Source organism: Peromyscus eremicus, unplaced genomic scaffold, assembly GCF_949786415.1.
Source record: "Peromyscus eremicus unplaced genomic scaffold, PerEre_H2_v1 PerEre#2#unplaced_106, whole genome shotgun sequence".
Taxonomy (NCBI): Eukaryota; Metazoa; Chordata; class Mammalia; order Rodentia; family Cricetidae; genus Peromyscus; species Peromyscus eremicus.
In genome coordinates this window covers 561375-585105 of record NW_026734345.1, presented here as the reverse complement: position 1 = coordinate 585105, position 23731 = coordinate 561375, and the positions used below count along the sequence as shown (strand labels likewise).

Sequence of the window (23731 nt, the reverse complement as noted above, 5' to 3'; positions counted from 1 at the left end):
TCTCATATGGAACACATACACACATAGGACATGAACTCAGAAGGCAGCTACTTGTGCTGAGAAAGAAAATAAACAATAAAATGAATGGCAAATGTGGGAAGTAAAGGGACAATCACCAGTAAAGTACACTGGCACACACATATGAAAATGCCACAATAAATTCCATTATTTTAAAAACTAATTTAAAAATTTAAATCACTAATTTTTTTTTTTTTTTTTTTAAGATTTATTTATTAGGTATACAGTATTCTGCCTGCATGTGTCCCTGCAGGCCAGAAGAGGGCGCCAGATCTCATTACAAGTGGTTGTGAGCCACCATGTGGTTGCTGGGAATTGAACTCAGGACCTCTGAAAGAGCAGTCGGTGCTCTTAACCACTGAGCCATCTCTCCAGCCCCCTTAAATCACTAATTTAAAAACTAACAATAATTAATAGAAAGAAAGCATTAGTCCTGAGTGCTGTGGTCTGTACAGATTCAGTTTTGAAACATGAATTTTCTCATTTTCATATGAACATCTATTCCCATCACATCAATCTATATCCACACTATAGACATTTTTAGGCAGCTCATCACAGAACCAGGGGGCCATGCATGTATTAAATGTTGATTTTTAAATATTCCACAAGATCCAGAGAACACCAGCCCTGTGTACTTCATCTCTAGCACTAAATAACATCTACCATCCTCCACACCAAGTAAATGCTCTGTGTTTGTGCTGTTTGCTTTATAGTCCATATCATCTAAAGGTGTTTCCTCAGCCCACACTCATCAATGAGCTCTCCCACTGGCAATACATATTCTAGAATGCAGCCAAAATTATATGAGCATGACAATGGAATAAGAACAGCTTACACATTGAACACAGGCTTTATCCCAGTTACTAATGGGTTCTAAGCTACTGAACACAGTGCTGCTTTGGAGTCACTACTGGGTTCTAATATAACCAGAAATGAATAGATAATGAAGGATAAAGTTGAAGAAATAGGTCATCAGAAGGAACTGACTTCAGAAAAGCAGTTCATGTTTCATAACTCAAACATTAAGCTTAATTTCTCATGGATAATGATGGTCTGGGCATTTCTGCACACAGTATAAGCCAAAGAATTTCTAGATTTGACCTGATTATTGGAGCTTCACACAATGGAGAGCAGGGATACTGGTTGGTTATATGGTCTGTGTGACTGATGCAGCATGGGCCATACTGCTCATGATCTATGAATGGTAGATGCCATACACATGAGACTGAGGCTCTCTGATTTGCACTTGGGAATAGAACACACAGTGTGTCCACATGAACTCTGATTGTCATGGGTCATTTTAAATCTTTACCTTCACATCTAACTGTCGATCTTCTGATACATTCTGCAGAGATCATTCCTAATGGTGTTCAAACAAATAACTCATTGACACTGTCCTGGGACCAATCTGCCCAACATTGCTTTCTCCCATGGGCCTCAATACCCAGGGATATGAGTTGATGTCATAGGACCTGAGGCTGAGATGTCTTTGGATATATTTTCCAACCCATGATTTTACCTCTGCTGAGGACATCAGCTGCAGAGCCCTAGGTCAAAGAGTGCTTGACATTTCTCCAGGGTAGTGGAGCCATCTGGAGATCAAGGCATCTCAGCCACACAAGTGATCTCTCCAGTAGGCATCAGACATAAAAGCAGATGTGTATACATGGTTATCCATTTGATAAACTGTTCTGCATCCACAGACCACACTACCGGCTTAGAGATTTGAAAGCAGGACATGATGCTCACTCTGCATTTCTTCTTCTGGCTCGTGAACATCCCCTTCCTCATGTCCAACCTCACTCACCCCAAGTGCTTTTGGAGAATGAAGCAGAATGAAGACAAGCATGGAGAGGTGGTGACAGGTTGTGTCTTTTACCTTATTGCAGTGCAGAGCAGTGAAGTGAAGGTGGACTTGAAAGAGTATTTCAACTTTATCCTGGATGTGCTGTAAGTGTGTTTGCATTTTTCATGTAAATGTCATGATATATAAGGCAGGATAAAGGTGTGAAAGGGCAGAGCAATGCTTGGAAGCTTCTGTGCTTTTCTCCCAACCTCATCACCTAGAACCGATACAAAATATGTCTTGATTTTTAATAATCACTGTTTTCCCATTATCAAGCTGTGAGACTTATAAAATTTTCTTCCAGTTAGCTTCCATTCATCAGGCTGAAAGCCAAGTTAAAAACAGCATTCTTTACTTTGTTCTATCACAGGTAGCCTTTCTTTTCACAGGTGCCATTGTGAGGTAGACAGTGGTGTCCTAAGAGAAGAAACTCGAGACTACTACAATGAGTTCAGTAGTCACAAGGTGCATTTAAGTCTCTTCCAGAGTCTGCTAATGTTACTTCAATAAGTGTGTGACTCCTAGTGCAGAGGCAGGGTCTCTAATATTTGTGCTACTCCTCAGTGGGGAGAGTATCCATGTAACCATTTCGTTCAGCTTTCAGATACTCTGCATGTGATCACTCCACACCTCTGCAGCTGTGATGAGAAGGATGTATGAGATCTGTCTACTGTCAGGTACTTGGGTGTGTCCTTTGTCCTCCCTCACTTGAACACATGCACAGTCACAGGCTTTTAGGGGTTGCAAAGGTCAAGTCTGTCTCTATCTTCAAAGTCAAAAAGGAATGTCTGCACTTCAAATGTTGTATTTTCACCCAGAAAATGATAGCATATCACTTAGAGTGGTGACTCCTTACTCCCCTTCTCACTTGTTAGAGCGACAGGTGCTGCCTGTTGTAGCTGTCAATGTTTGAGAACTGGGATGGAGACACTGGGTCATCTCTGCTACTGTAAATGATGTGTGTGTCTGATGTGTGTCTGATGTTTTAAGTCTAAATATTTTATTCTCTGATACTTACATTTACCACTACTCTTCTTTTTCTTGTTTCTTTTTTTGTTAAGGAATTTTTTTTTATTAATTTTACATACCAACCACGTATCTCCCTCTCCTCCCTCCTCTCACCCCTCCAGTTCTCTCCCCTCCCCAAACCACTATTTATTCCCTCCTCCAATAAGGTATCCTCCATGGGGAATCAGCAGAGCCTGGTACATTCAGTAGAGGCAGGCCCAAGGCCCTCTCCCTGCATCAAGACTGTGAAAAGAGTTCCATCATCTATAGTGTGCTCCAAAAAGAAACCTCCTGCACCAGGGATGGATCTTCATCCTACTGCCAGGGGGCCCGTTAATCAGATCAACTGTCTGCCTTATGCAGAGAGCCTAGTCCAGTCTCATGGAGGCTCCACAGCTGTTGGGCAAAGTTCATGAGGTCCCACTAATTTGGTTTGGTGTTCTCTGTAGGTTTCCCTATCATGATCTTGATGCCCCTTGCTAATAGAATCTCGCTTCTCTCTCTTTGACTGAAGCCCTGGAGATTAGCCTGGTGCTTGGCTGTGGATCTCCACAAGTGCTTTCATTAGTTACTGGATGAATGCTCTATGATGACAGTTATGATATTCACTGATGTGATCACTGGGGTAAGCCAGTTCAGGTACCCTCTCCACTATTGCTAGTAGTCTAAGCTGGGGCGTTCTTGTGGAATCCTGGGAACTTCCCTAGTACTCAGTTTCTAGCTATCCCCATGATGTCTCCCTTTATCATGATATCTCTTTCATTGCTCTCCCACTCCTTCCCAATTCCAGTTCGAACATGCCGTTCTCTTATGTTCTCTCAATTAAATTTTTAAAGGAAACGTTTTCACAATATTGAGTATTCCTATATATATATATATGTGTGTGTTGTGTGTAAGATTTCCCCATCTACTAATGATATATTCAGTTTCCTCATTATTTTGAAGTTTTCATTATTGATGTTGTTCAAGTTTTTATTAAGTTTATTTTACCGTATTTCTGAGGCAATAGTGAACTCAGTTTCTTTAATTTCTTTCTCAGCAAATGTGTTCTTTGTATGTAGGGAAGCAACTGAGTTTTGTGGTAATTTTGTATTCTGTCATTTTGATGTAAATAAGTTTCTGTGGAGTGTTTAGGGTTTCTATTGTGTTCATTGATACAAAAAGAGGTTGAATTTTTGTCCCAAGTATTTTTTGCATCTAGCCAGATGACACTGTGATTCATTTCTTAAGCCGTTTATGCAATACATTGCATTTATAGATTTCCTTATCCTGATCCATTGTTGCATCTCTGGAAAGAAGCCTACGATCATTGTGAATGATTAAATCTAAGGTGTTCTTTAATTGGTTTTAAAAGTACTATAGTAAGAATCAACAAATAGCTGGTCATGATGGTGCATGTCTGTAATCCTAGCACTCTGAAGGCAGACATAAGCAGTCTCTGGTGAGTTCAAGACGAACCTTGTCTACATAGTGAATTCCAGGATAGCCAGGGAGACATAACTGACCCTGTCTCAAAAAGATATGAGTGTTTTATTAAATGATCATATGTTTTGTTTTGTATAAATCTGTTTTGGACATCAGAACGACACTGCCTTCATATCTATATTTAGATAGCACTTCATCCATTTCTGTTGAATGGACTAATTTAATAGCACAATAGCATTGGTGTTAGTTATTGGAAGATTTATTTGTGTCTAGTAGTGACTACTACTAGTCTGGTGGGTTTCAGTTGGAAGATGATTTTTTATTACTGTTTCAATCTCAATCATTAGAGTAGATTTGCTTAAGGTGTTTGCCACATCTTGGTTTAATTTTTCTAACAGATACCAGCTGTGGGATGTTCTGTATGTCAAATGTGTTTCTCTGATTGGTTAGTAAATAAAAAACTGATTGGCCAGAGGCCAGGCAGAAAGTATAGGTGGGACAAGCAGATAGGAAAATTCTGCAAAGTGGAAGGCTGAAGCAGAGAGACAAGCCAGCTGCCATCATGACAAGTGAGATGTAAGGTACCGGTAAGCCACGAGCCACGTCGCAAGGTATAGATTAATAAAAATGGGTTAATTTAAGACATAAAAACAGATAACAAGAAGCCTGCCATACCCATACAGTTTGTAAACAGTATAGGTCTCTGTGTGTCTACTTGGTTGGGTCTGAGCGGCTGTGGGACTGATGGATGACAGAGATTTGTCCTGACTGTGGGCCAGGCAAAAAAACTCCACCTACAGATACCTTAAGAAAATGCAACAAGAATGTCATTCAAACAATTCTCAGAAATTGAAAGGAAAGTAATAGAAACAATGATATTTTAAAAACCCAGTATGTGCCTGACATCAAAACCAGATAAGGAATCATCAAAACAGAATAAAGGAAAACGCAATCATAGGCAAAGATTAGTGATGTACTTAAACCAAATATTCTCCAGAAAATACATGCAATCCAAATTCAAGTATGTATCAGCAAGATCGACTGTGGACTAGGTAGCGTTATTCCAGGGTTGGAAAGATGGTTTAACACCAAAACTCAGTGAATGTCACAGATAGCTTTACTAGACAAGACAGGCATGACATGATCATCTCAACAGATGCAGAAAAGGCATCTGACAATCTACAGTATCCCTAAAACTTTAGGGATAGAAGGATAATGTCTCAATGGGATGAAGTCTGCACAGGACAAACCCATGTCAAGCATTATACCAAATGGAGGATATCTGAGAACCTTTCCTTAAAAACACCGAAGGAGAGAAGATGCTCATTCATGTATCACAAAAGTAAGTCTTGTTCATATTCTGCTAAAACAATAAGCCCAGAAAAACACTGAATGAATCAAGAAAAGAAGTCAAACATTTTCACCAGTAGATAGTATGAACTTGTACATGAGGTGGTCAACACTCCCTGAGTGTGTCTTAGACCTAAAGTATACAATCAGGAATAGAGGAGAATACAAAATCAAGATACAAAATATCATTTTTGTGTACAAGGAATGATGATACTGAGAAAGAAGTCAAGAAAGCAACTACAGTTACAATGTCTTCCCACAATAAAATACCTGAGAAAAATGCAACCAAGGAACTCAAGGGTCTTCATGGTGAAGATTTTGTAACTGTAAGGAAAGAAAGAGAAGACAATGGAAGATGAAACTATCTGACATATTGATGGGTTTGCACAATCAATGTGTACATTAATACTTGGTTACATTACCAAAATAATTTAAGATTCTATGCAATCTCCATCAAAATTCCATTGAAACATAACTAAAAAACACAGGCAAAAACAAAGCAAAATTTCCCATAAAAAAATCAGACTCCAGATAGACCAAGCAAAGGTGAAGAAAGGAAACAATGCTGGAGTTATCATAATGTGTGTGTCCCAGTTATAACCTAGGACAATAGTAACAGAGGACCACAGTGCTAACTCGGTATTATATAAATGTTTCAAGAAAGCAAAATGGAAAACTCATAATTCAATTCTATGAGTATAGTCACCTGGGCTTTGACAAAGGGTTCAGCAACAACCAGTGTAGAAGATTCAGTCTCCTCAACAAATATTGGTAGGAAACTGAACATTAAGGATTAGTATCTCAAATGTATAAGAACATCAAGGAAATAATAGCCAAATTAAAAATGGGGTAAAGAATTAATCAGTGTGATCTCAGAAGATTAAACACAAATGTTTGAACAACACATAAAGAAAACATTCTTAGCCATCACAGAAATACAAATAAATACTGCTTTGAAAATTCCTCTTACATCAGTCAGAATGGCCAAGATCAATAAAACAAATGACAGCCAATGCTGGTGAGGATTCCAGGAGTGGGGAACACTTATTGATTGCTTGTGGGGGTAAAAACATGTGCAGCCACTATGGACACCAGTGTGACAATTCCTCATGAGGTTGTGAATCTATCTCCTTCAAGATCCAGTGATATTATTTTTGGGCACATACTCAAAGTATTCTGCATCTTGCTATGCAGACACTTGTTCATCATTTTCTCTCTTGTTTTATTTATAATTATTGGAAATTGTAAGCATCCTAGAACCTCATCAACTGAGGAATGGATAATGAAATCATAGCACATTTGAACTATGAGGTTTTTTTTCAGTTGTAATAATTTTTTTAAAAGGAATTCTGGAACAATGCCAGAGGCCCACCTATGGTGATATTTTATTTGTACTAAAATGTTATTTGTATGTTAATAAAAAAAGTTTTCCAGGGGTCAGAGGTATTAGCAAGCCATAGGAAAGCCAGGTGGTGTTGGCTCATGCCTTTAATCCCAGCACTTGGTAGGCAGAGCTAGGTAAGTCTCTGTGTGTTCAGGGATAGAGCCAGCATTGGATACACACGCCTTTAATCTCAATACCAACCATAGAAGACCTGGAGGTCTGTACAGACAGGCAGTGACGAGGGGGTCATGTGGTTGGGTTTACAACCAATGAGAGGGCAGAATAGAAAGTCTATATAAAGTCTTTATCACAGGAAGTTGCTCTCTTTTGGAGAGGTAGGACCACCGCAGGAGGAAGGGTAAGGTTTTAGCTCTTAGCTCTGACCTCTTGGCTTTCTTCTTTGCATTGGTTCGGTGCTTCTTATTTAATAAGACTGTTGGTTACATCTACACCCACCATCAGACACTGTTCTGTGTTTGGGGATTCCTACTGGAGAGAGAGAGAGAGAGAGCAAGGAGCGTAGGATGCAGAGTGATCAAAGACATCACAAGAAAACACACAGAAACATCTAACCTGGGATCATAGGGGCTCACGGAGACTGAACCAACAACAGGGAGCCTGCATGGTAGTGACAGTTTTGTAGCTTTGTCTTCTTGTGGGGCTCCTAACAGTGCGAACAGGGCCTATCTCTGACACTTTTACTGGCATTGGAACCCTACTATTTATTCTGCGCTGCCTTAACAAGGGGATGTGCTTAGTCTTCCTGATACTTGGTATGGCATTATTTGTTGATAAGCATTGGAGGCCTGACCCTTTCTGAATAGGAAAGTAGGAGAAGTGGATGGTGGAGGGGAAGAAATGAGGTGGGGGAATGGCTTGGATGAGAGGATATAAAATAATAAATAATTATTTGTAAACTGTTACTTGGAAGGTTCCTAAAGTACTTACATGTGTAAAGGAAGTCTGAATGGAATCATCAAATAAAGGGGGGAACAGTGCCCCAGCTAGACATTTTCTGCACCAAATATTTATCTAATGCCAGGAACAGGTTACATATCTTGTTGAGTCATTAGCCAAATTGGATCCATGGAAACTACCAAACATCATTGGCTGTTCCCAAGGCTATGGGTTACTCTACACAAGTTTCTGTAAAGGCTTTATTGCAGAAGACACCACTTATTATTTCAATGAACATGGAGAAGTCAAGCTAGTTCTCTCTAAAGCCTTCACCACCACTGACTTGCATTCATGGTACTGGAAGGTATTCTGCATTCTACCAGAGGAGAATTGTAACCACCAATCCAGCTACAGACTTTGTGATCTACAGTGATGACCTGCCTTTATGATATATAAGTACAATAATGGCATAAATCCTAGGGGTTTAACCAACCAATGTCTGACTGGATTTAAAGTCCACTCCATGAAATGGAACTCGACCTGACATGGATAAAGTTTCCCAGAACCTCAGAGTATACATGTCAAAGACATAGGGGGAAATTTAGTAATATTATTCTGTTTAAGGAACACAGCAATAAATTGAATTCTAATGATATTCTGCTATACCATTAATCAGTGTATCACTCAATTCTCATCAGAGAAGATGCTTCTTGTAGTAGATGGGAACTAACCCAGAAATCCACAAATGAACAGTGTACAAAGAATGAGGAACTTTGGAGCACATTGTCTTCAGTGAGTTGTCTCATCAATTCCTTCAACTCTAAGCTCAGAGATCTAAGTGGAAGAGGAGACAGACAAAATGATGAGTCAAAGGTGGGAGATAACTCCAAGGAAGTAGGGTCTTCCACACACTGTTACATATATAAGCTCACCCAGACTGTGTGAGCATGCCGAAGGCCTTTTGAGTTTCAAATGGTACAGGTTCATATGGTGTCTCATAATTGTGAGGAGCAAGTGCACACCAATTCTCACTCCTAAAAAAGAAGCTATTTGAAATTGATACTTGCTTTGAAAGGGAAAATCTGTTTTCTCTAGTGGAGTCTCACTGAACCTATTATTAGACACATTTTAGGACCAGTCCCATGCACAGAAGTAGTTGGATAACACAAAATGGAGAGAATGGTATTTTTGTAGACTTTTTTGTCTTAATTTGCTTCCCTTTGTCTTCTTTGTGTATTTGTTTATTTTTCAATTTTTATATTTATTATTATATTTTATTTATTTATTTTCTTGATTTTACATTCCACCCAAAGGTTCCCCTCCTTACCCTCTTCCTAGGTCCCCCCTCCTTTATTCTCCAACCTCACCACATCCAATCTTCCTTTACTGTTATTCTTTAGATACAGGCAAGAATCCCATGGATATCAGTGAGTCCTGGTATATCAAGCTGCAGTGAGAACAGGCAACCATTCTTCCACCAAGGTTGGATCAGGCAGTCCAGCAGGAGAAATGGGTCCCAAAAGCAGGCAACAGAGTCAGAGACATCCTCCTGCTCTCACTGCTTGGAGTCCTACTTGAAGACCAATTTACATAATTGTAACACATAGGCATGGAGTCTTGGTCAGTCCCATGTAGGTTCCCTGGTTTTCCTTTCAGTGTCTGTGAGCCCTTCTGAGCCCAGGTTAGTTGATTCTGTGGGTTTCCATGTGGTAACCTTGACACCACTAGGTCCTACAATCCTTGCTTTCCCTCTTCTGCAGTATTCCCCATGCTCTGCTCAATGTTTGGCTGTTACAATTTGTTCCACCTACAAGATATGTTGTGGTAAATGTGGTGCAGAAATTGTGGGAGTGACCAACAGATAAATGGAACTGCTGGAGACCCATACCATGATAGGAAATATCCCCTGAGGACCAGGACTCAGAATCAGGATATCCCAGAGACCTAGGATAGAACCAAACAAGAATGGAAAAAAAAGTCAATGGAATGATTCCAAATGATATCCCTTTATAGTTATAAACTGATGTCTAGACCAATTGTTATAAGAGACACTTTACACATCAACTTGTGGAAAGAGATATCTATTTGGTTTTTGATGTTTATTTTAATTTTAATTTTTATGTTTTTTCCCCCTTTTTTTTCTTTTCATAGCTGAGAACCAAACACAGGACCTTGCACTTTCTAGGCAAGTGCTCTACCACTAAGCTAAATCCTTAAACCCCCTTGTGGTATTCTCTTTGTACTTTTCTCCTCTTTTTGGTTTCGTTTTTAACGAAATATAGAGGACAAAACAATATAAAGGGAGGTAGGTAGGTAGTTGAGGAGGACCCAAAAGAAATTGGGAGAAGAGAAAAACATTATCAAAAAACACTCTAGGAACAAATTCAATTTAATAGGCAATCCCCACATAGATAGAGTGGAGAAAAGACAGCCTACTCAAGAAATTCTAGTGGAAAACCTGACAACCAGAGGTTGAAAAGAAGTATCTCCCAACCATTGTCCTGTTCCAAAATCAAGTCCAAATGTATCAAACACTTTAGTGTAACTCCAGAAAGCATGAATCTGATAAAGAAAACATGGAACAAACATTTAAATATATAGAATAACTCAGGAAATAAGACCACATTTTAACAAGTGTGATTGCATAAACCTAAATTTGTTTGCATTCAAATATGTTATGAGGATGTTAAGAGGCAGCCCACACACAGAGGGAAAAATATCTACTGGCTGTACTAGACTGAAGAATATCTAGAATATAGAAAGTAGCAATAAACTGGGGCTGTAGACACGAGTCATCAGTTAAGAGCACTTGCTGATCTGTCAAAGGATCTGAGTTCAGTTTCAACCACCCATGTTGGAAGGCACCTCAAAACCACTTAAAATTCCAGCTCTGCAGGATCCAGCTTCCTCTTCTGGCCCCCAAGAAAACTGCATTCTCAAGCTTCCTACAGATACACACACATATCATTTATCAAATGTGAATCCATTACTCAAATTGCCAAGATCAAATTCTCTGTCAAAGTGGACAAGAACACATTTCTCATTTTTGTGACATCCACTCTCATCAACCATTTAGGTTTTTTTCAAGCTCTCAAGCATCTTCTTTTTTTCCAACTTGACAACACAGGGGAATTTGTCAAGCTACATATGAAAATGACATCGAACGCATGATAATCCTTGTATTAACTACAAAGCATTCATCTATAGTGCCTTATCCATACTAAAACCCGGGCCTTTATTTTCAGAATACCACCAGCAAATCAACAGTTTGCTCTGCCTTTGGCTTTTGCTGTGGACGAAATCAACAGGAATCTATATCTTCTACCAAATGTGTCTCTCATATTTTACTTCTTCACAGACCTTTTTCATGATAAACATGCATTTCAAAAGTTCATATACGTTACTACAAAAAGGCATAGACCTCTTCTTAACTACATCTGTAAACGTAAGACCAAATGTCGTGTAATGATTACAGGACCAATGTTAACACCATCCATGAGCCTGGCACAATTTTTTGAGCTCTACAGATATCCACAGGTGAGGTTGTTTGGGTGGTAAAGTATGAAATCTTTCTCATTTTTTGGCTAAGCCTGATGCTGAGGAGAGCATAAGGGGGAGATTGGCTTCACATTAATGTAAATCAGGTTCAAGTGTAATTAATCAGCCACTCAATGGGTCATTCCCAATTCATCATTTGATATGTAGATGAGAAGAAGAATTAGCAGTCAAGGTGATTTTCTTTGAACAAATTGTATAAAGTTGATTTTCTGCAGGTTTCTAAAAGTGTAGTATAACTGTACTAATAGGGAAAATTGCCCTTCTTGTCACTTCAATCTGGTACTTTAGACACCTCAGGGCTCTCATTGAGATTTCTGACAGTCTTCTACCTCATGCTGCTCCCTGTGTTTTATGTCCTTCAGCTCACCTATGGACCTTTCCATCCTATCCTGAGTGATCGTGAACAATTTCCCAGTCTGTATCAGATGGCCCCCAAGGACACAGCTCTAGCCCTGGCCATGGTCTCTTTGATGATTCGTATCAACTGGAACTGGGTTGGGCTGGTCATCTCAGATGATGACCAGGGTCTCCAATTTCTCTCAGATCTGAGAGGAGAAAGTGAAGTCCAAAGAGTCTGCTTAGCCTTTGTGATCGTGATCCCAGTCAATATGGACTTATACATGTCAAGAGCTGAAGTGTATAACAAGCAAATTGAGACATCATCTACAAATGTTGTTATCATTTATGGTGACATAGACAGTACTCTAGCTGTGTGCTTCAGAATGTGGGTATCACAGGGTATACAGAGAATATGGGTCACCACCTCACAGTGGGATGTCACTACAAGTAAGAGAGACTTCACAGTTGATTCATTCCATGGGACTCTTGCTATTGCACACCACCATGCTGAGATTTCTGGTTTTAAAAATTTTGTTCAGACATTGAACTCTTCCAAATACACAGACCTATTCCTGGCACGACTGGGGTGGATGTACTTTAGCTGTGAAGCCTCCACATCTAACTGTAAGACACTGGAGAACTGCTCATTCAATGCCTCACTGGAATGGTTAAAGCTACAGAGTTTTGACATGGCCTTTAGTGATGATGCTTATGATATATACAACGCTGTGTATGCTACGGCCCATGCTCTCCATGAAATGCTTCTTCAACAAGTAGAAAACCAGCCAATCAACACTCTGAGAGAACCGAATTCTGACTGCTCACAGGTACTGTATCTTTCAATGGATGGTACTTGGTGTCATCAATTTTATAATCTTTAAAGAGTCTCTCACATGCTGAAACCAATATTTGTCATGTATGTTGTGTTCACTATAAGGGATGGTGTGCATAAGTGTACACACCTGATTCTGACACCACTGTAGGCTCTGGGGACCTTATCCGTCATGATTCTCTGATAGCTATATTACAGGATACACTGCTGATTGAGTTCAGTAGTTACTTGTGTACCTGTGTGTGTGAGTATATTTGCGACTGATTTTATGTATGTTTTTGTGTTTGTTTCTGTGTATTTGTGTCTTTGTGGGTGTCTAAATGCATTTCTGTGACTTTGTATGCATGTGTATAGATGTGCTACTTTGCATGTATGAATATCTCTCTCCCGTGTTTTTTCATGACTGTGTATCTGAGCATATATTTATTGTGTGTGTCTCTTTGTGAATGTTTTTTTATCAGTGTGTGTCTCTGTGTGTGTGTTTTTTGTCTTTATGTGCGTATGTGTTTCTGTGTCTGTATTTGATTGCTTAGGTCTGTCTGTATGTGTGTGTTAGTGTGTATGTGTGTTAATGAGTGTGGCTGTATTATGTGCATGCCTCTGCATGGGTGTCTGTGTGGAAGTGTTTGTTTGTTTGTTTGGTTTTTTTTTGTGTGTATGTGTGTGTGTGTTTATGGTGCATATTTATGTTTGATGTTTGTGTGTTTGTCTCTGTTTGTGTTTGATGGTTTCCCCTGAGAGAACTAAAAAATAGAAACACAATGATTTTATTTATTCACATGCTTTCATTGAGTTTCTCCCTTGGGCACCTTCAATGAATTTGCCTTAGAATAAAATAAATTCATTTTCAGACTTAAAGGAATATAGAATAAAGAATATTGCCTGTCTTTCAGCTTCACCTATTTCTGAAGAAGATGCACTTTGTTAATCCTGTTGGAGATGTAATAAATATGAATCAGAAAGAAAAACTGCAAGCAGACTATGGCATTTACCACATTTCTAATTTCCCCCATGGTGTTGGACTTAAGGTGAAAATAGGCAAGTTTAAGCCATATTTTCCACATGGTCAACAGCTCCATTTATATGAAGATATGATAGAGTGGGCCACAGGAAGTAGACAGGTGGGTCTGACCAAAATGTATTGATGTACACTTCAGAGTTGTAGCCACTGCCAAGTAAGCCCTTTTGGGTTTCTCTGTGACTTAGTGAAATTAGAAGGATGGTCATGTAAAGACTCAATTTTAAACTTCTAGATGATGTTTCTTCACTTCAGATTTTAAAAATATGATTTTTTGGTAAGTTTTTGAAAATCTAAGACAAATATATGATGTATTTTTATCATATCAGAATCACTCTTATTTATAAACAAATATAAAACTAGATATGACCAACATTTGATATTATTTCCAGTAAATTTATCAATATTCTCTTGGTTCCATTGATTGCTGCCCATTGATTTTCTTCTATTCTGTTGAATCTCTAATCCACATGCTAGAAAGACTGAAGATATTTGTAAGGAAAGATTTGGAACTAGGAACAAATATGGAAGACATTAATTTATATTCTATAAATTTATTCAAGTAAGTTGACTAGGAGGTCCTAAACTGCCTACTAGTCTAACAATACATTCATATTTTCATATGCCACCTTAGATATTTTATTAATTAAAATTTGTTTTTTAGAATTTTTATGTATATGCATGTTTTGCCTGTATATATCTGTTCTGTATGAGTATTAGGTATGTCAGTATGCCTGGAGAGGGATTCTGATACCCAGGAAATGAAGACCATTTTAAGCCTGTGTGTAGGAGTTGGGGGATTGAGCAGCAAGTGTGATAGGTTGCTGAACTACCTCTCCAGCCCTCAGTCATAATTTCTAAATGAATCCTTCATTAGAGGAACATTGCTTTGCACCTTAACTCTTGCATAACTATTCAAAAAAACAAACAAATGAAAAAATAAACAGAAAGAATTGTATTTATTTCTTCTTTGGTTGCACAGGCACTCATAATTATAATAATTTGGCTTTCAGAAAATTTGAAAATAAAATATCCCTTTATGTGTCCCCAGATATATCATAGTTATTGATTCTGATTTGTCTAGTTTTATAGTATCTGAACTACATTGCCTACTATAATATTGTTTGTTGCATTTGAAAGGGGTTTACTTCCAGAAAGTGTGCAAACTTAACTTGAAGTGATATCTCAAGTTGCTATGATAGAGTTGAATCAAGATTTAATATTCTATTTTCACAGTGATGAGAAAATTATGGTCAGAGAACAGAGCAAATGGGTTGAAGTTTTAGCTTTAGGGTTGAAGTTGAGGTACTAGCCTGTACCACTAGATCAGATGTGAGCAATAAAATCACAAGTCTGCTTCTATCAGGCCTAACTTGAACGAACATTACAAAAACATCCACCAAAAGGATAGGGAGGACTAAAAACAAACCCATATGTGCCATATTCTAGATATGCAAATTGTAAGCAGAAATGAAACTTGCAAACAGTGAGGAAGCAGGAATCCAAATGATACAATCATAGGCTTACATGACAGTGAACTCAATGACATACTAAACAAAGACTTCAAAGAATAATTATAAGAATGTTCTAGAAATCAAAGAGCATACAAATTACATTTAAGTACAATCCAATTAGATCACAAACACTTGCAAATAATAAAGAATTTTGTGAAGATGTGACAAATATTCAATAAAGGTACAATAACAATGAAGAATTCATACTAACATTCTGAAAATGAAAGACACAACAATTCACACAGCAAACTGTATAAAACATGTTACTAAGAGAATATCTCAAGTGGAACAGGCTATTGAGACTTGAAAGAAGACAGATGAATTATAATTCAAACTATGACAAAGATAAAACAATAAGGAAGGATGAAGAAAACACAAGAGACTTAGGGGACATCAATAAAAGACCAAATTAAGAAAGCACAGGCACAAGAGGAGGACAACATATGAAAGAACCAAAGGTATTTCTAATAAAATGACAGCCAAAATTTTACCAAATGCTGGGGAAATATGGCCATCCCGATACAGGAGGCAGTCAGAGTGCCCAACAGACAGGTTCAGAAAAATACCTGCCTTTTTAGAATATTCCTTAAAATCTCCATTATGCAGAATACAGAGGAATTTCAGGTTAAAAGACAGAAGGTCAAAATCATGGAAAGTCCTCATCATAATCACAGTAGCTTTAATCATAGACACTTTAAAACGAGTGAGTATCAATTAAGTGTTTCAAACAGAGACAAAATTTACAACTTCAATTACTATACCCAACAAAGCTATCCTTCATAATTTCAGGAAGATAGAAAAACTTGTAATGGTGAACACAAATTGCAGGAATATTTAGCTACTGGAACATCATTAAGGAAGACACTCCCACAGTGTCTTTACACATTACACACTCCTTTACAACGTATATTAAGTTAATCAGTAGATGTCACAGGAATGTGTAGACTACACTAGATCACTAGACAGAAAAGCAAATGTTTGAAATACATCAAAACTTAAAAAAACACAAATGGACAATAATCACAAATAACTTTCATTAATAATTGAATTTGAAGAATCCCACTCTCTAATCAAAGGACACAGACAAGGAAATTTTTTTTTTAAACAACCAAACAATATTGTCTTGCTAGTGCACTCATAAGAAAGAATAGAGTCTCTGCAGTACAGGAAAAAGACCATTCCAGGTAAAGTGAATCAGAAAGAAGAAAATTGTAGTCCAATCAATGAACATGTGAGAAGAAATTCTCAAGTAAATACTGGCAAACAGGTCTCAACAGCACATCAGAAAGATCAATCCCTACACACAAGGTGACTATATTACAGGGATGTAAGGCTGGTTCAACATATGCAGATCAATCAATTATAATATGTCACATAAATATACACTAGGACAGAAATTATATGCTCTTTGAAAAAGATACAGAAAAGGTCTTGAGCGATGTCCAGCATCCCTTCAGAGAAAGCAAACAAAGAAAAAAAATAGAAAGGACATTTTTTTGACAAATAAGTTTTTTATAAAACAGAACATAGAAAACATTGTACTACATGGAGAGAAACTTAAAGCATTTCCACTAAATTCAGAAATGGAATCAAGTGTGGTGGTGTTTCTCAGAATTAATGAAAAACTAAAAATTTGGTCAACAATATGACCAAACACCAATTAGACAGAGACAACTTCTGAATTAAGTCTCTCTTTTTTGTTGTAGCTATGCTTTGTGTCATGTTGACAAAACTAAGCTACACAATGGGTGGGTGGGTTGTTCAGTTCAGGCATTCCAGTGGTGATACAACATATACTCCTAGATCTTCCTGAACTTTTAGTAGTTCAGAAGCACCTCAACACTTCATCAATTTGTTCTCACTTATTCATGTGTGGACTTGTACAATGTACTGAAAGAAATGTGTTCACTCAGGTCATGTATAGAAAGAAAACTTGTTAACTACTCAACATGATGAGATGCTATAACTATTGAAGGAGTAGTCAAACTCCTGCCCAGCATCTGTCTGCTTTTCCTCAGATGCCCTCTGCTGTGTGCAGTGTTGATTGTCCCCCTGGATTCATTAAAATCCATCAAGAAGGAATGGCAGCCTGCTGTTTTGATTGCACCCCCTGCCCAGCAAATGAGATTTCCAATGAGACAGGTAAATGTTGACTGCAGGGAGAAATACTTCAGACTGACTTTCTTCTGCTATCCACACTGCACTTTCGAAGGGGCCTGGAAGGGTGCTGCACTGCTGTGTGATATTCACAAGAGAAGACTGCTCGGACATAGGTTTAAGCCAAATAATGTCTTCATTAGCGGGATGTCATGTACAGTTGATGTTTAGGACCCCAGTGTAGCACTGAGCCTTTCTCAGGGTGAGATTTGAAGCAAAAGAACCATGTTTTGGGTTGACATACTTCAGTTACCAAGAACAGTGAGCCAAAAGCAGATCTACAGAAGCTAAAATACAAGATTAGTATATTTTGAGACTTTCCCAGAACTATAAGGCGTATGATGGATTAGGCCTTTGCTTCAGATTGGCAGGTGGTACTGCTAGGTGGTGAGTTTTATAGTCTCAGTGGTACTTCTATCATGGAGTCAGTTGATCTAAGGAGGGTCTGGGGACCTACTAAGTTCTGTGGCCCTTTTGCAGCACAAATAAAATCTATTCCTTTCTTAATTTTGTTTTTACAAGTATGTGATCAATAATCATGTTCTCATAAAGAAAAACCTGTGCCTCCACATACATCTTTGACTCACTGTAAAATCATTGTTGTTAGTATTTTATAAAAGAAAGTGTTTTGAAAAATCAAACAGCCCTGTGATGTAATTCTACACTATATCTTTCCCAATGATTATATCCCTGTAAAGGTACATGTAGACTAGATTTTTAGTCATGAGTCTTTATAAATATTTGGTTATTCATTTATCCTCCTTGAATGTATGTATGTCTTCCTGTGTGAGTTGATTTGCAGGAGATTGTGGAGGCCAAAACAGTGCATACAAGCCCCTGGACCTTGAGTTACAGACAGGTATAAGCTTCCATATGGATGCTGAGTCCAAACCCTTGTTCTCTGCAAGCTGTAAGCACTCAACTGTTGAGTCATCTCCCCCCACTGAAGTCATGAATTCTACACAACTTGTTCTTACCACTGCCCACAACATTTCTGACAAAGAGAGATATTGTGTCACTGCACGTTGGGATGGTAAATAAGTATTGTATGGTGGTAGGCATGCTCTTTATACAGCATTAGATGAATGGCTAGTATTTTGTGTTGTCACTTAGCTGACAGGAGAGTGGGGAAGACAGAATGATGATGTGAATTCAGGGTGGTACCATAAGGCTGCAAAAAGGAAACTCTGGGATGATGCAAGTGCTGTTACTTCCATGTGAGGGAGGTTTTAAGAGAGTTTTGAGACTGATGCCATTGTAGGTTGTGGTGACTAAAGATTAGTAATTGTGGGCAAAATTACTAGATAAAGCTATAGTGAGACAGCTCTATGCCATGCATTTTCTAGTGTTCCTGTTTACAAGGTCAATATGATCTCATATCAAAAAAGAGGGGAAAAGTGTGAACACTTGATGTTGAGAAAGACAGGTTTCCTACTAAAGATTTTTGTACACAGCAGTAATGAATAATGTCACAATATAATAAACAAAATAGCTTTGTAGTGAAGAGAAACAGCCACAGTTATTCCAATTATAGTGTGGCATACATAATCCATATAAGTCAACTGGTTATTAATTTGGAGATAGCCAAATTCAAAGGTGAGGCCAGAATTGTTTTTGACTTTTATTGCCAGTCATTGTCTATAATGCAAAGAACAATTAAAAAAGACCTTTATGGCGTTGGAGAGGTCTTTCAGCGGTTAAGAGCATGGGCTGCTCTTCCAGAGGTCCTGAGTTCAATTCCGAAAACCACATCGTGGCTCATATCTATCTGTAATGAGAATTGGTGCCCTCTTCTAGTGTGTAGGCATACATGCAGGCAGAGCACTGTATACATAATAAATAACTAAATCTTTAAAAAAAGTATTTAGGATCAGTGAGAAGAGTTAGCATGTAAATCTCTTGCCACAATCCTGATGACCTGAATTCATCTTAGGAAGCCCATTGAAATGAGATGGAGCCAACTTCTACAAAATGTCCTCTTGACTCTTTGTACTGTATACACACACACACACACACACACACACACACACACACGAAAACACAAAGCGCGAAAACACTCACACATATTTGTAAAAAATAAACAGAATGTAATAAAATTGATTTAAGGTAATAACTATAAAGGGCATTTATAATAATAAATACCAACAAAAATAAACAAAAACTTTATGTTTATATATATATATTTGAATTAGGCATATGTAGAGACTAGTAAGTCCATACAGGGCCAGGTCCATGTGATGGCCACTGGAGGCATCTGATGCCCTTTGTACCAGAGTTACAGGTAGTAATATGACACTTCACATGTTCTGGGAACTGGACTTAGGCCCCCTGTAAGAGCAGATCATGTTCTTAACACATAGCCATCTTTCCAGCCCCTTAAAGAACAACAAACAAAAAATGTAAGCATAGCTGGCCATAAATGCTAGGTTGGTTTTGTTCATGGAATGACTTAAAATCCTGGAAGCACTTTATTGTTCTCCATTATTATCCACAGTTTAGCTCAATTACAATCATATTTCCATTGCTTGCTGTGGTGGAAATTACAACTTATGAATGGGGTATTATTGTTCAATTTAAATATTCTGTGTTACCACTCTCACTTGGGAGTTCTCATGTTGTCTTGTTCATGCTGTTTTACCAATAACTACTTCACCATTGAGTACATTAGCAGAACCTCGGTTGGTTGGAGTCCACAGAAGTTTCCTAGTGATATCTGTGCTTACTTTCCCAGTAAGGCTGCATAAGAGGATGATTGGACCTCAGGCCTGGGTACTAGGTGTTTGGTAGCGTCTACATTTAGTTGTATCTAGTAAGGGGGATATCTTTTGCCTCCCTCCTTGGCATTGATATAAAAAGCCCTTTGGAATAAAGTTCTGAGCTGGTGGATTAAGATCTAGGCCTCTAGAGGCTCCTCTCTCTCTCTCTCTCTCTCTCTCTCTCTCTCTCTCTCTCTCTCTCTGTCTGTCCTCTATATTTCTATCTAAATCTCTTATCCCTCACTCCCCAAGAATACCCAGGGGGAAAATGTTGTGGCAAGTCCCCACACAGGTCTCATATAGAAGGAAATTAGGGAAGGAAGTAAGTGCTCTGTGCTCACAACGGTGATTATATAAGATATAAGACTTCTGGGTGCTAAGTGTGTATAGAGTTTTCTACCTTAACAGCAGGGTTATTTCATATTATACATTGCTGGGTATCCCTATTTCCTGATGAGGATACAACTAAGGGCATTATATTTCATTAATTTTTCTTGAGAATTTCATACATCATTATAAAACCTCCCTCTCTCCCCATTCTCTTTTCAACATATCACATGCAAGAAAATCTCTCAAACTCATGAGCTCTTTTTCATTTATTATTTTCAAACACTCTTTTTTATTTACTGTTTTCTCATACACATGCACTTGCACACACACACACACACACACACACACACACACACACACTAGATTTTATTTGGTGTTGCTCGGCTACTCATGAGTTTGGTGATGATCATATGGCAATAAAAAAAGGTATAAGAAGTTTGTTCCTGGATAAGACCAAGTCTCCATCTCTCATGAGGGCATCACTTCTAATTCAGACAGAAAGATTCATGTTATAGTGATCTGTGTTTGTCCTTGTAGAAGATAGGCATTATGAAATGGAAGCATTGCTCTTCAGAAAAGTATCAATTACATCTTTATCAATAAAGTATGTGGATGTTGTAAAGTTCCCAAAATACACTGGCATGACCTGTCCATAAGAAATACTGAAGTTGCACTAAAAATACTTTTGCTTTCTGCATCAGATATGGATCAGTGTACGAAGTGTCCAGAGGACCAGTATGCCAATGCAGAGCAGAACCACTGCCTGTACAAAGATGTGACCTTTCTGGCCTTTGACGACCCCTTGGGGGTGACTCTGTCCAGTATGGCCTTGTGTTTGTCTGCATTCACCATTCTGGTTCTTGGGATCTTTGTGAAGCACCAAGACACTCCCATTGTGAAGGCCAATAACCTCACTCTCAGCTACATCCTGCTCATCTCCCTCATCTTCTGTTTCCTCTGTTCTTTGCTCTTCATTGGCCATCCCAACTCAGTCACCTGCATCCTGCAGCAAATAACATATGGAATTTTATTCACTGTGGCTGTTTCCACTGTGTTGGCCAAGACAATTACTGTGGTTTTGGCTTTCAAAGTCACTACTCCTGGAAGAAGGATGAAGTGGCTCCTGGTATCAGGGGTACCTAACTACATCATTCCCATCTGCACCACCATCCAAATTATTCTCTGTGCAATCTGGCTGGGAACATCTCCTCCCTCTGTTGACATTGATGCACACTCTGAGCATGGCCACATCATCATTGTGTGCAACAAGGGCTCAGTAATTGCTTTCTACTCTGTCTTAGGATACTTGGGCTCTCTGGCCCTGGGGAGCTTCACTGTGGCTTTCTTGGCCAGGAATCTCCCTGACACATTCAATGAAGCCAAATTCTTGACATTCAGCATGCTTTTGTTCTGCAGTGTCTGGGTCACTTTTCTCCCTGTCTACCACAGTACCAAAGGCAAGGTCATGGTGGCTGTGGAGGTCTTCTCTATCTTAGCCTCCAGTACAGGCTTGTTGGGATGTGTCTTTGTCCCCAAGTGCTACATCATTTTGTTAAGACCAGAGAGAAATTCTCTTCAAAAGTTAAGGGAGAGATCATCTTCCAGAACTCACATTTCATAAATTTTAAATGACACATGTAATATTGGTACTGAACAACCTATTAGGATACGATGAAAGATTATTCACTAGCTAGTGACTCTCACTGTTTCTTTTAATGCTGCTGTTTGTAAGTATGCTACTGTATACTACTTTTATCTACATCGTCTCTCACAATCATTCACTTAGCCACCTATTTTTACAAGACATGGCTGTTCGACATTAGTGCAGAGTAGTAATGTTCTATTTGTCTCATATATACTGTAAGATTTATAATAAAATCTGAAGCTTCTTTTTGATATCTTAGTGAATGTAAGACTTTGATATCACATGAATATTGAAAGAATCTGAAGGAAGTTTGTGAACTCATGTTTGCAGATGAAGGCAAAACAATGCTAGCCCTTATAGGGGGAAGACTAGAGAATCCTGATGCATCCTGGGAGTTAGAGGAGTATTACTAAGGAGATCAGAATGTTTTGATAAACACACTATTGCAGAATATTGCAGAAGCTGGAGAGATGTCTCAGCAGACAAAATCGTGTGCTGCTCTTGCAAAGTGGCTGAGTTCAATACACAGCCCTCATAAAATGTAGTTCACACCACTTGTAATGGTAGCTCCAAGTGATCAATGCCCTCTTAGGGCCTCCAAGGACTCTTATACACACACATGCACATTACAATACACTCATCTCTCACACAAAACACACACACTTTCACACACATCTGAATCCAACACCTTTCTGTCTCTCACTAGAATGCTAAGAGGTCTATGGGATAATAATAATATAAAATACATTACAGAAAATATACTAGGATAAAACAAAAAATAACACATTAGGTTGAACAAAAGGAACAAAGAGAAAGAAAGGAGCCCAAGAAAAGTCAGATGAAGCAGAGACCCACTTGCTTGCACATTCTCAATCCCATCAAAACTTAAAGTGGTAGCCATTGTATATATTCAAAGAAACTAATAGGGTAAAGTAAGAGAAGAAAAAATAAGAAGACAAAACAACAAAAAACTTAAAAACAACAAAGAACAAACAAGAAAGTAAAAGATCCCGACATGATATTGTGAGACAAGAAACATCCAAAGAAGCCATTGAGTTCATTTTCTGATGGCAATCTACTATTGCACATGCACCCTACCCTCTAAAGTAGTTGGTTTCCCCAGTGAGACTCCTTGGAGGAAACTAAACTTTCATTAGCAGCTGGCTATCAACTGGATATTGCTTCTGGGTTAAGCATGAAGCCTGTGTCCACTTCTCCTTTCAACTGAAGTACCCTGCACTGGATAGTTTTTTTGTCAATCTGACACAAGCTAAACTCCACTGAGAGGAGGGAATCTCAATTAAGAAAATGTTTTTAAGCTGTTGGTGGTGGTGCACACCTTTATTCCCAGCACTTGGGAGGCATAGGCTGGCACATGTCTGTAAGTTTGAGGCCAGCCTGGTCTACAGAGTTAGTTACAGAAGAGCCAAGGTTACATGAAGAAACCCTGTCTTGATGCCTCCTACCCCGCCAAAAGAAAATGTCTCCATGAGATCCAGCTACAGGGCATTTTCTTAATTAGTGATTGACTGGGAGGGCCCAGCTCAAAGTGGGTGGTGACAATCCTAGGCTGGTGGTTCTGAGTTCTATAAGAAAGCAGGCTGAGCAAGGCAGTAAGCAGCACCTCTCCATGGCCTTTGGCTCAGTTCCTACC

The 23731-nt window shown here is 38.6% G+C and overlaps 1 protein-coding gene across 6 annotated transcripts; it reads left to right on the top strand.

The window, feature by feature from the left end:
- Nucleotides 1-1731: 1731 nt before the first annotated feature.
- LOC131901526 (vomeronasal type-2 receptor 116-like) lies at nt 1732-22053 on the top strand. Of its 6 annotated transcripts, XM_059252639.1 has the most exons (7): nt 1732-1968; nt 11174-11317; nt 11348-11408; nt 11777-12652; nt 13551-13778; nt 17208-17331; nt 21134-22053. In XM_059252639.1, the coding sequence occupies exons 1-7, from the start codon at nt 1757-1759 to the stop codon at nt 22051-22053; spliced, it is 2565 nt and encodes an 854-aa protein (XP_059108622.1). In that variant the 5' UTR covers nt 1732-1756. The 6 variants fall into 6 exon arrangements, with proteins under 6 accessions (XP_059108622.1, XP_059108621.1, XP_059108618.1 ...); XM_059252638.1 differs by having other exon boundaries at nt 11174-11388; nt 11784-12652; XM_059252635.1 differs by having other exon boundaries at nt 11174-11388; nt 11775-12652.
- Nucleotides 22054-23731: the final 1678 nt, after the last annotated feature.

What these genes read in the sequence shown, in the direction of transcription:
- LOC131901526 (XM_059252635.1), top strand. Translation starts at nt 1,757, where the DNA reads ATGATGCTCACTCTGCATTTCTTCTTCTGGCTCGTGAACATCCCCTTC. An exon ending in AACTTTATCCTGGATGTGCT is followed by an intron (nt 1,969 to 11,173) that starts GTAAGTGTGTTT and finishes CTTTATTTTCAG; the next exon opens with AATACCACCAGCAAATCAAC. An exon ending in TGAGATTTCCAATGAGACAG is followed by an intron (nt 17,332 to 21,133) that starts GTAAATGTTGAC and finishes TTTCTGCATCAG; the next exon opens with ATATGGATCAGTGTACGAAG.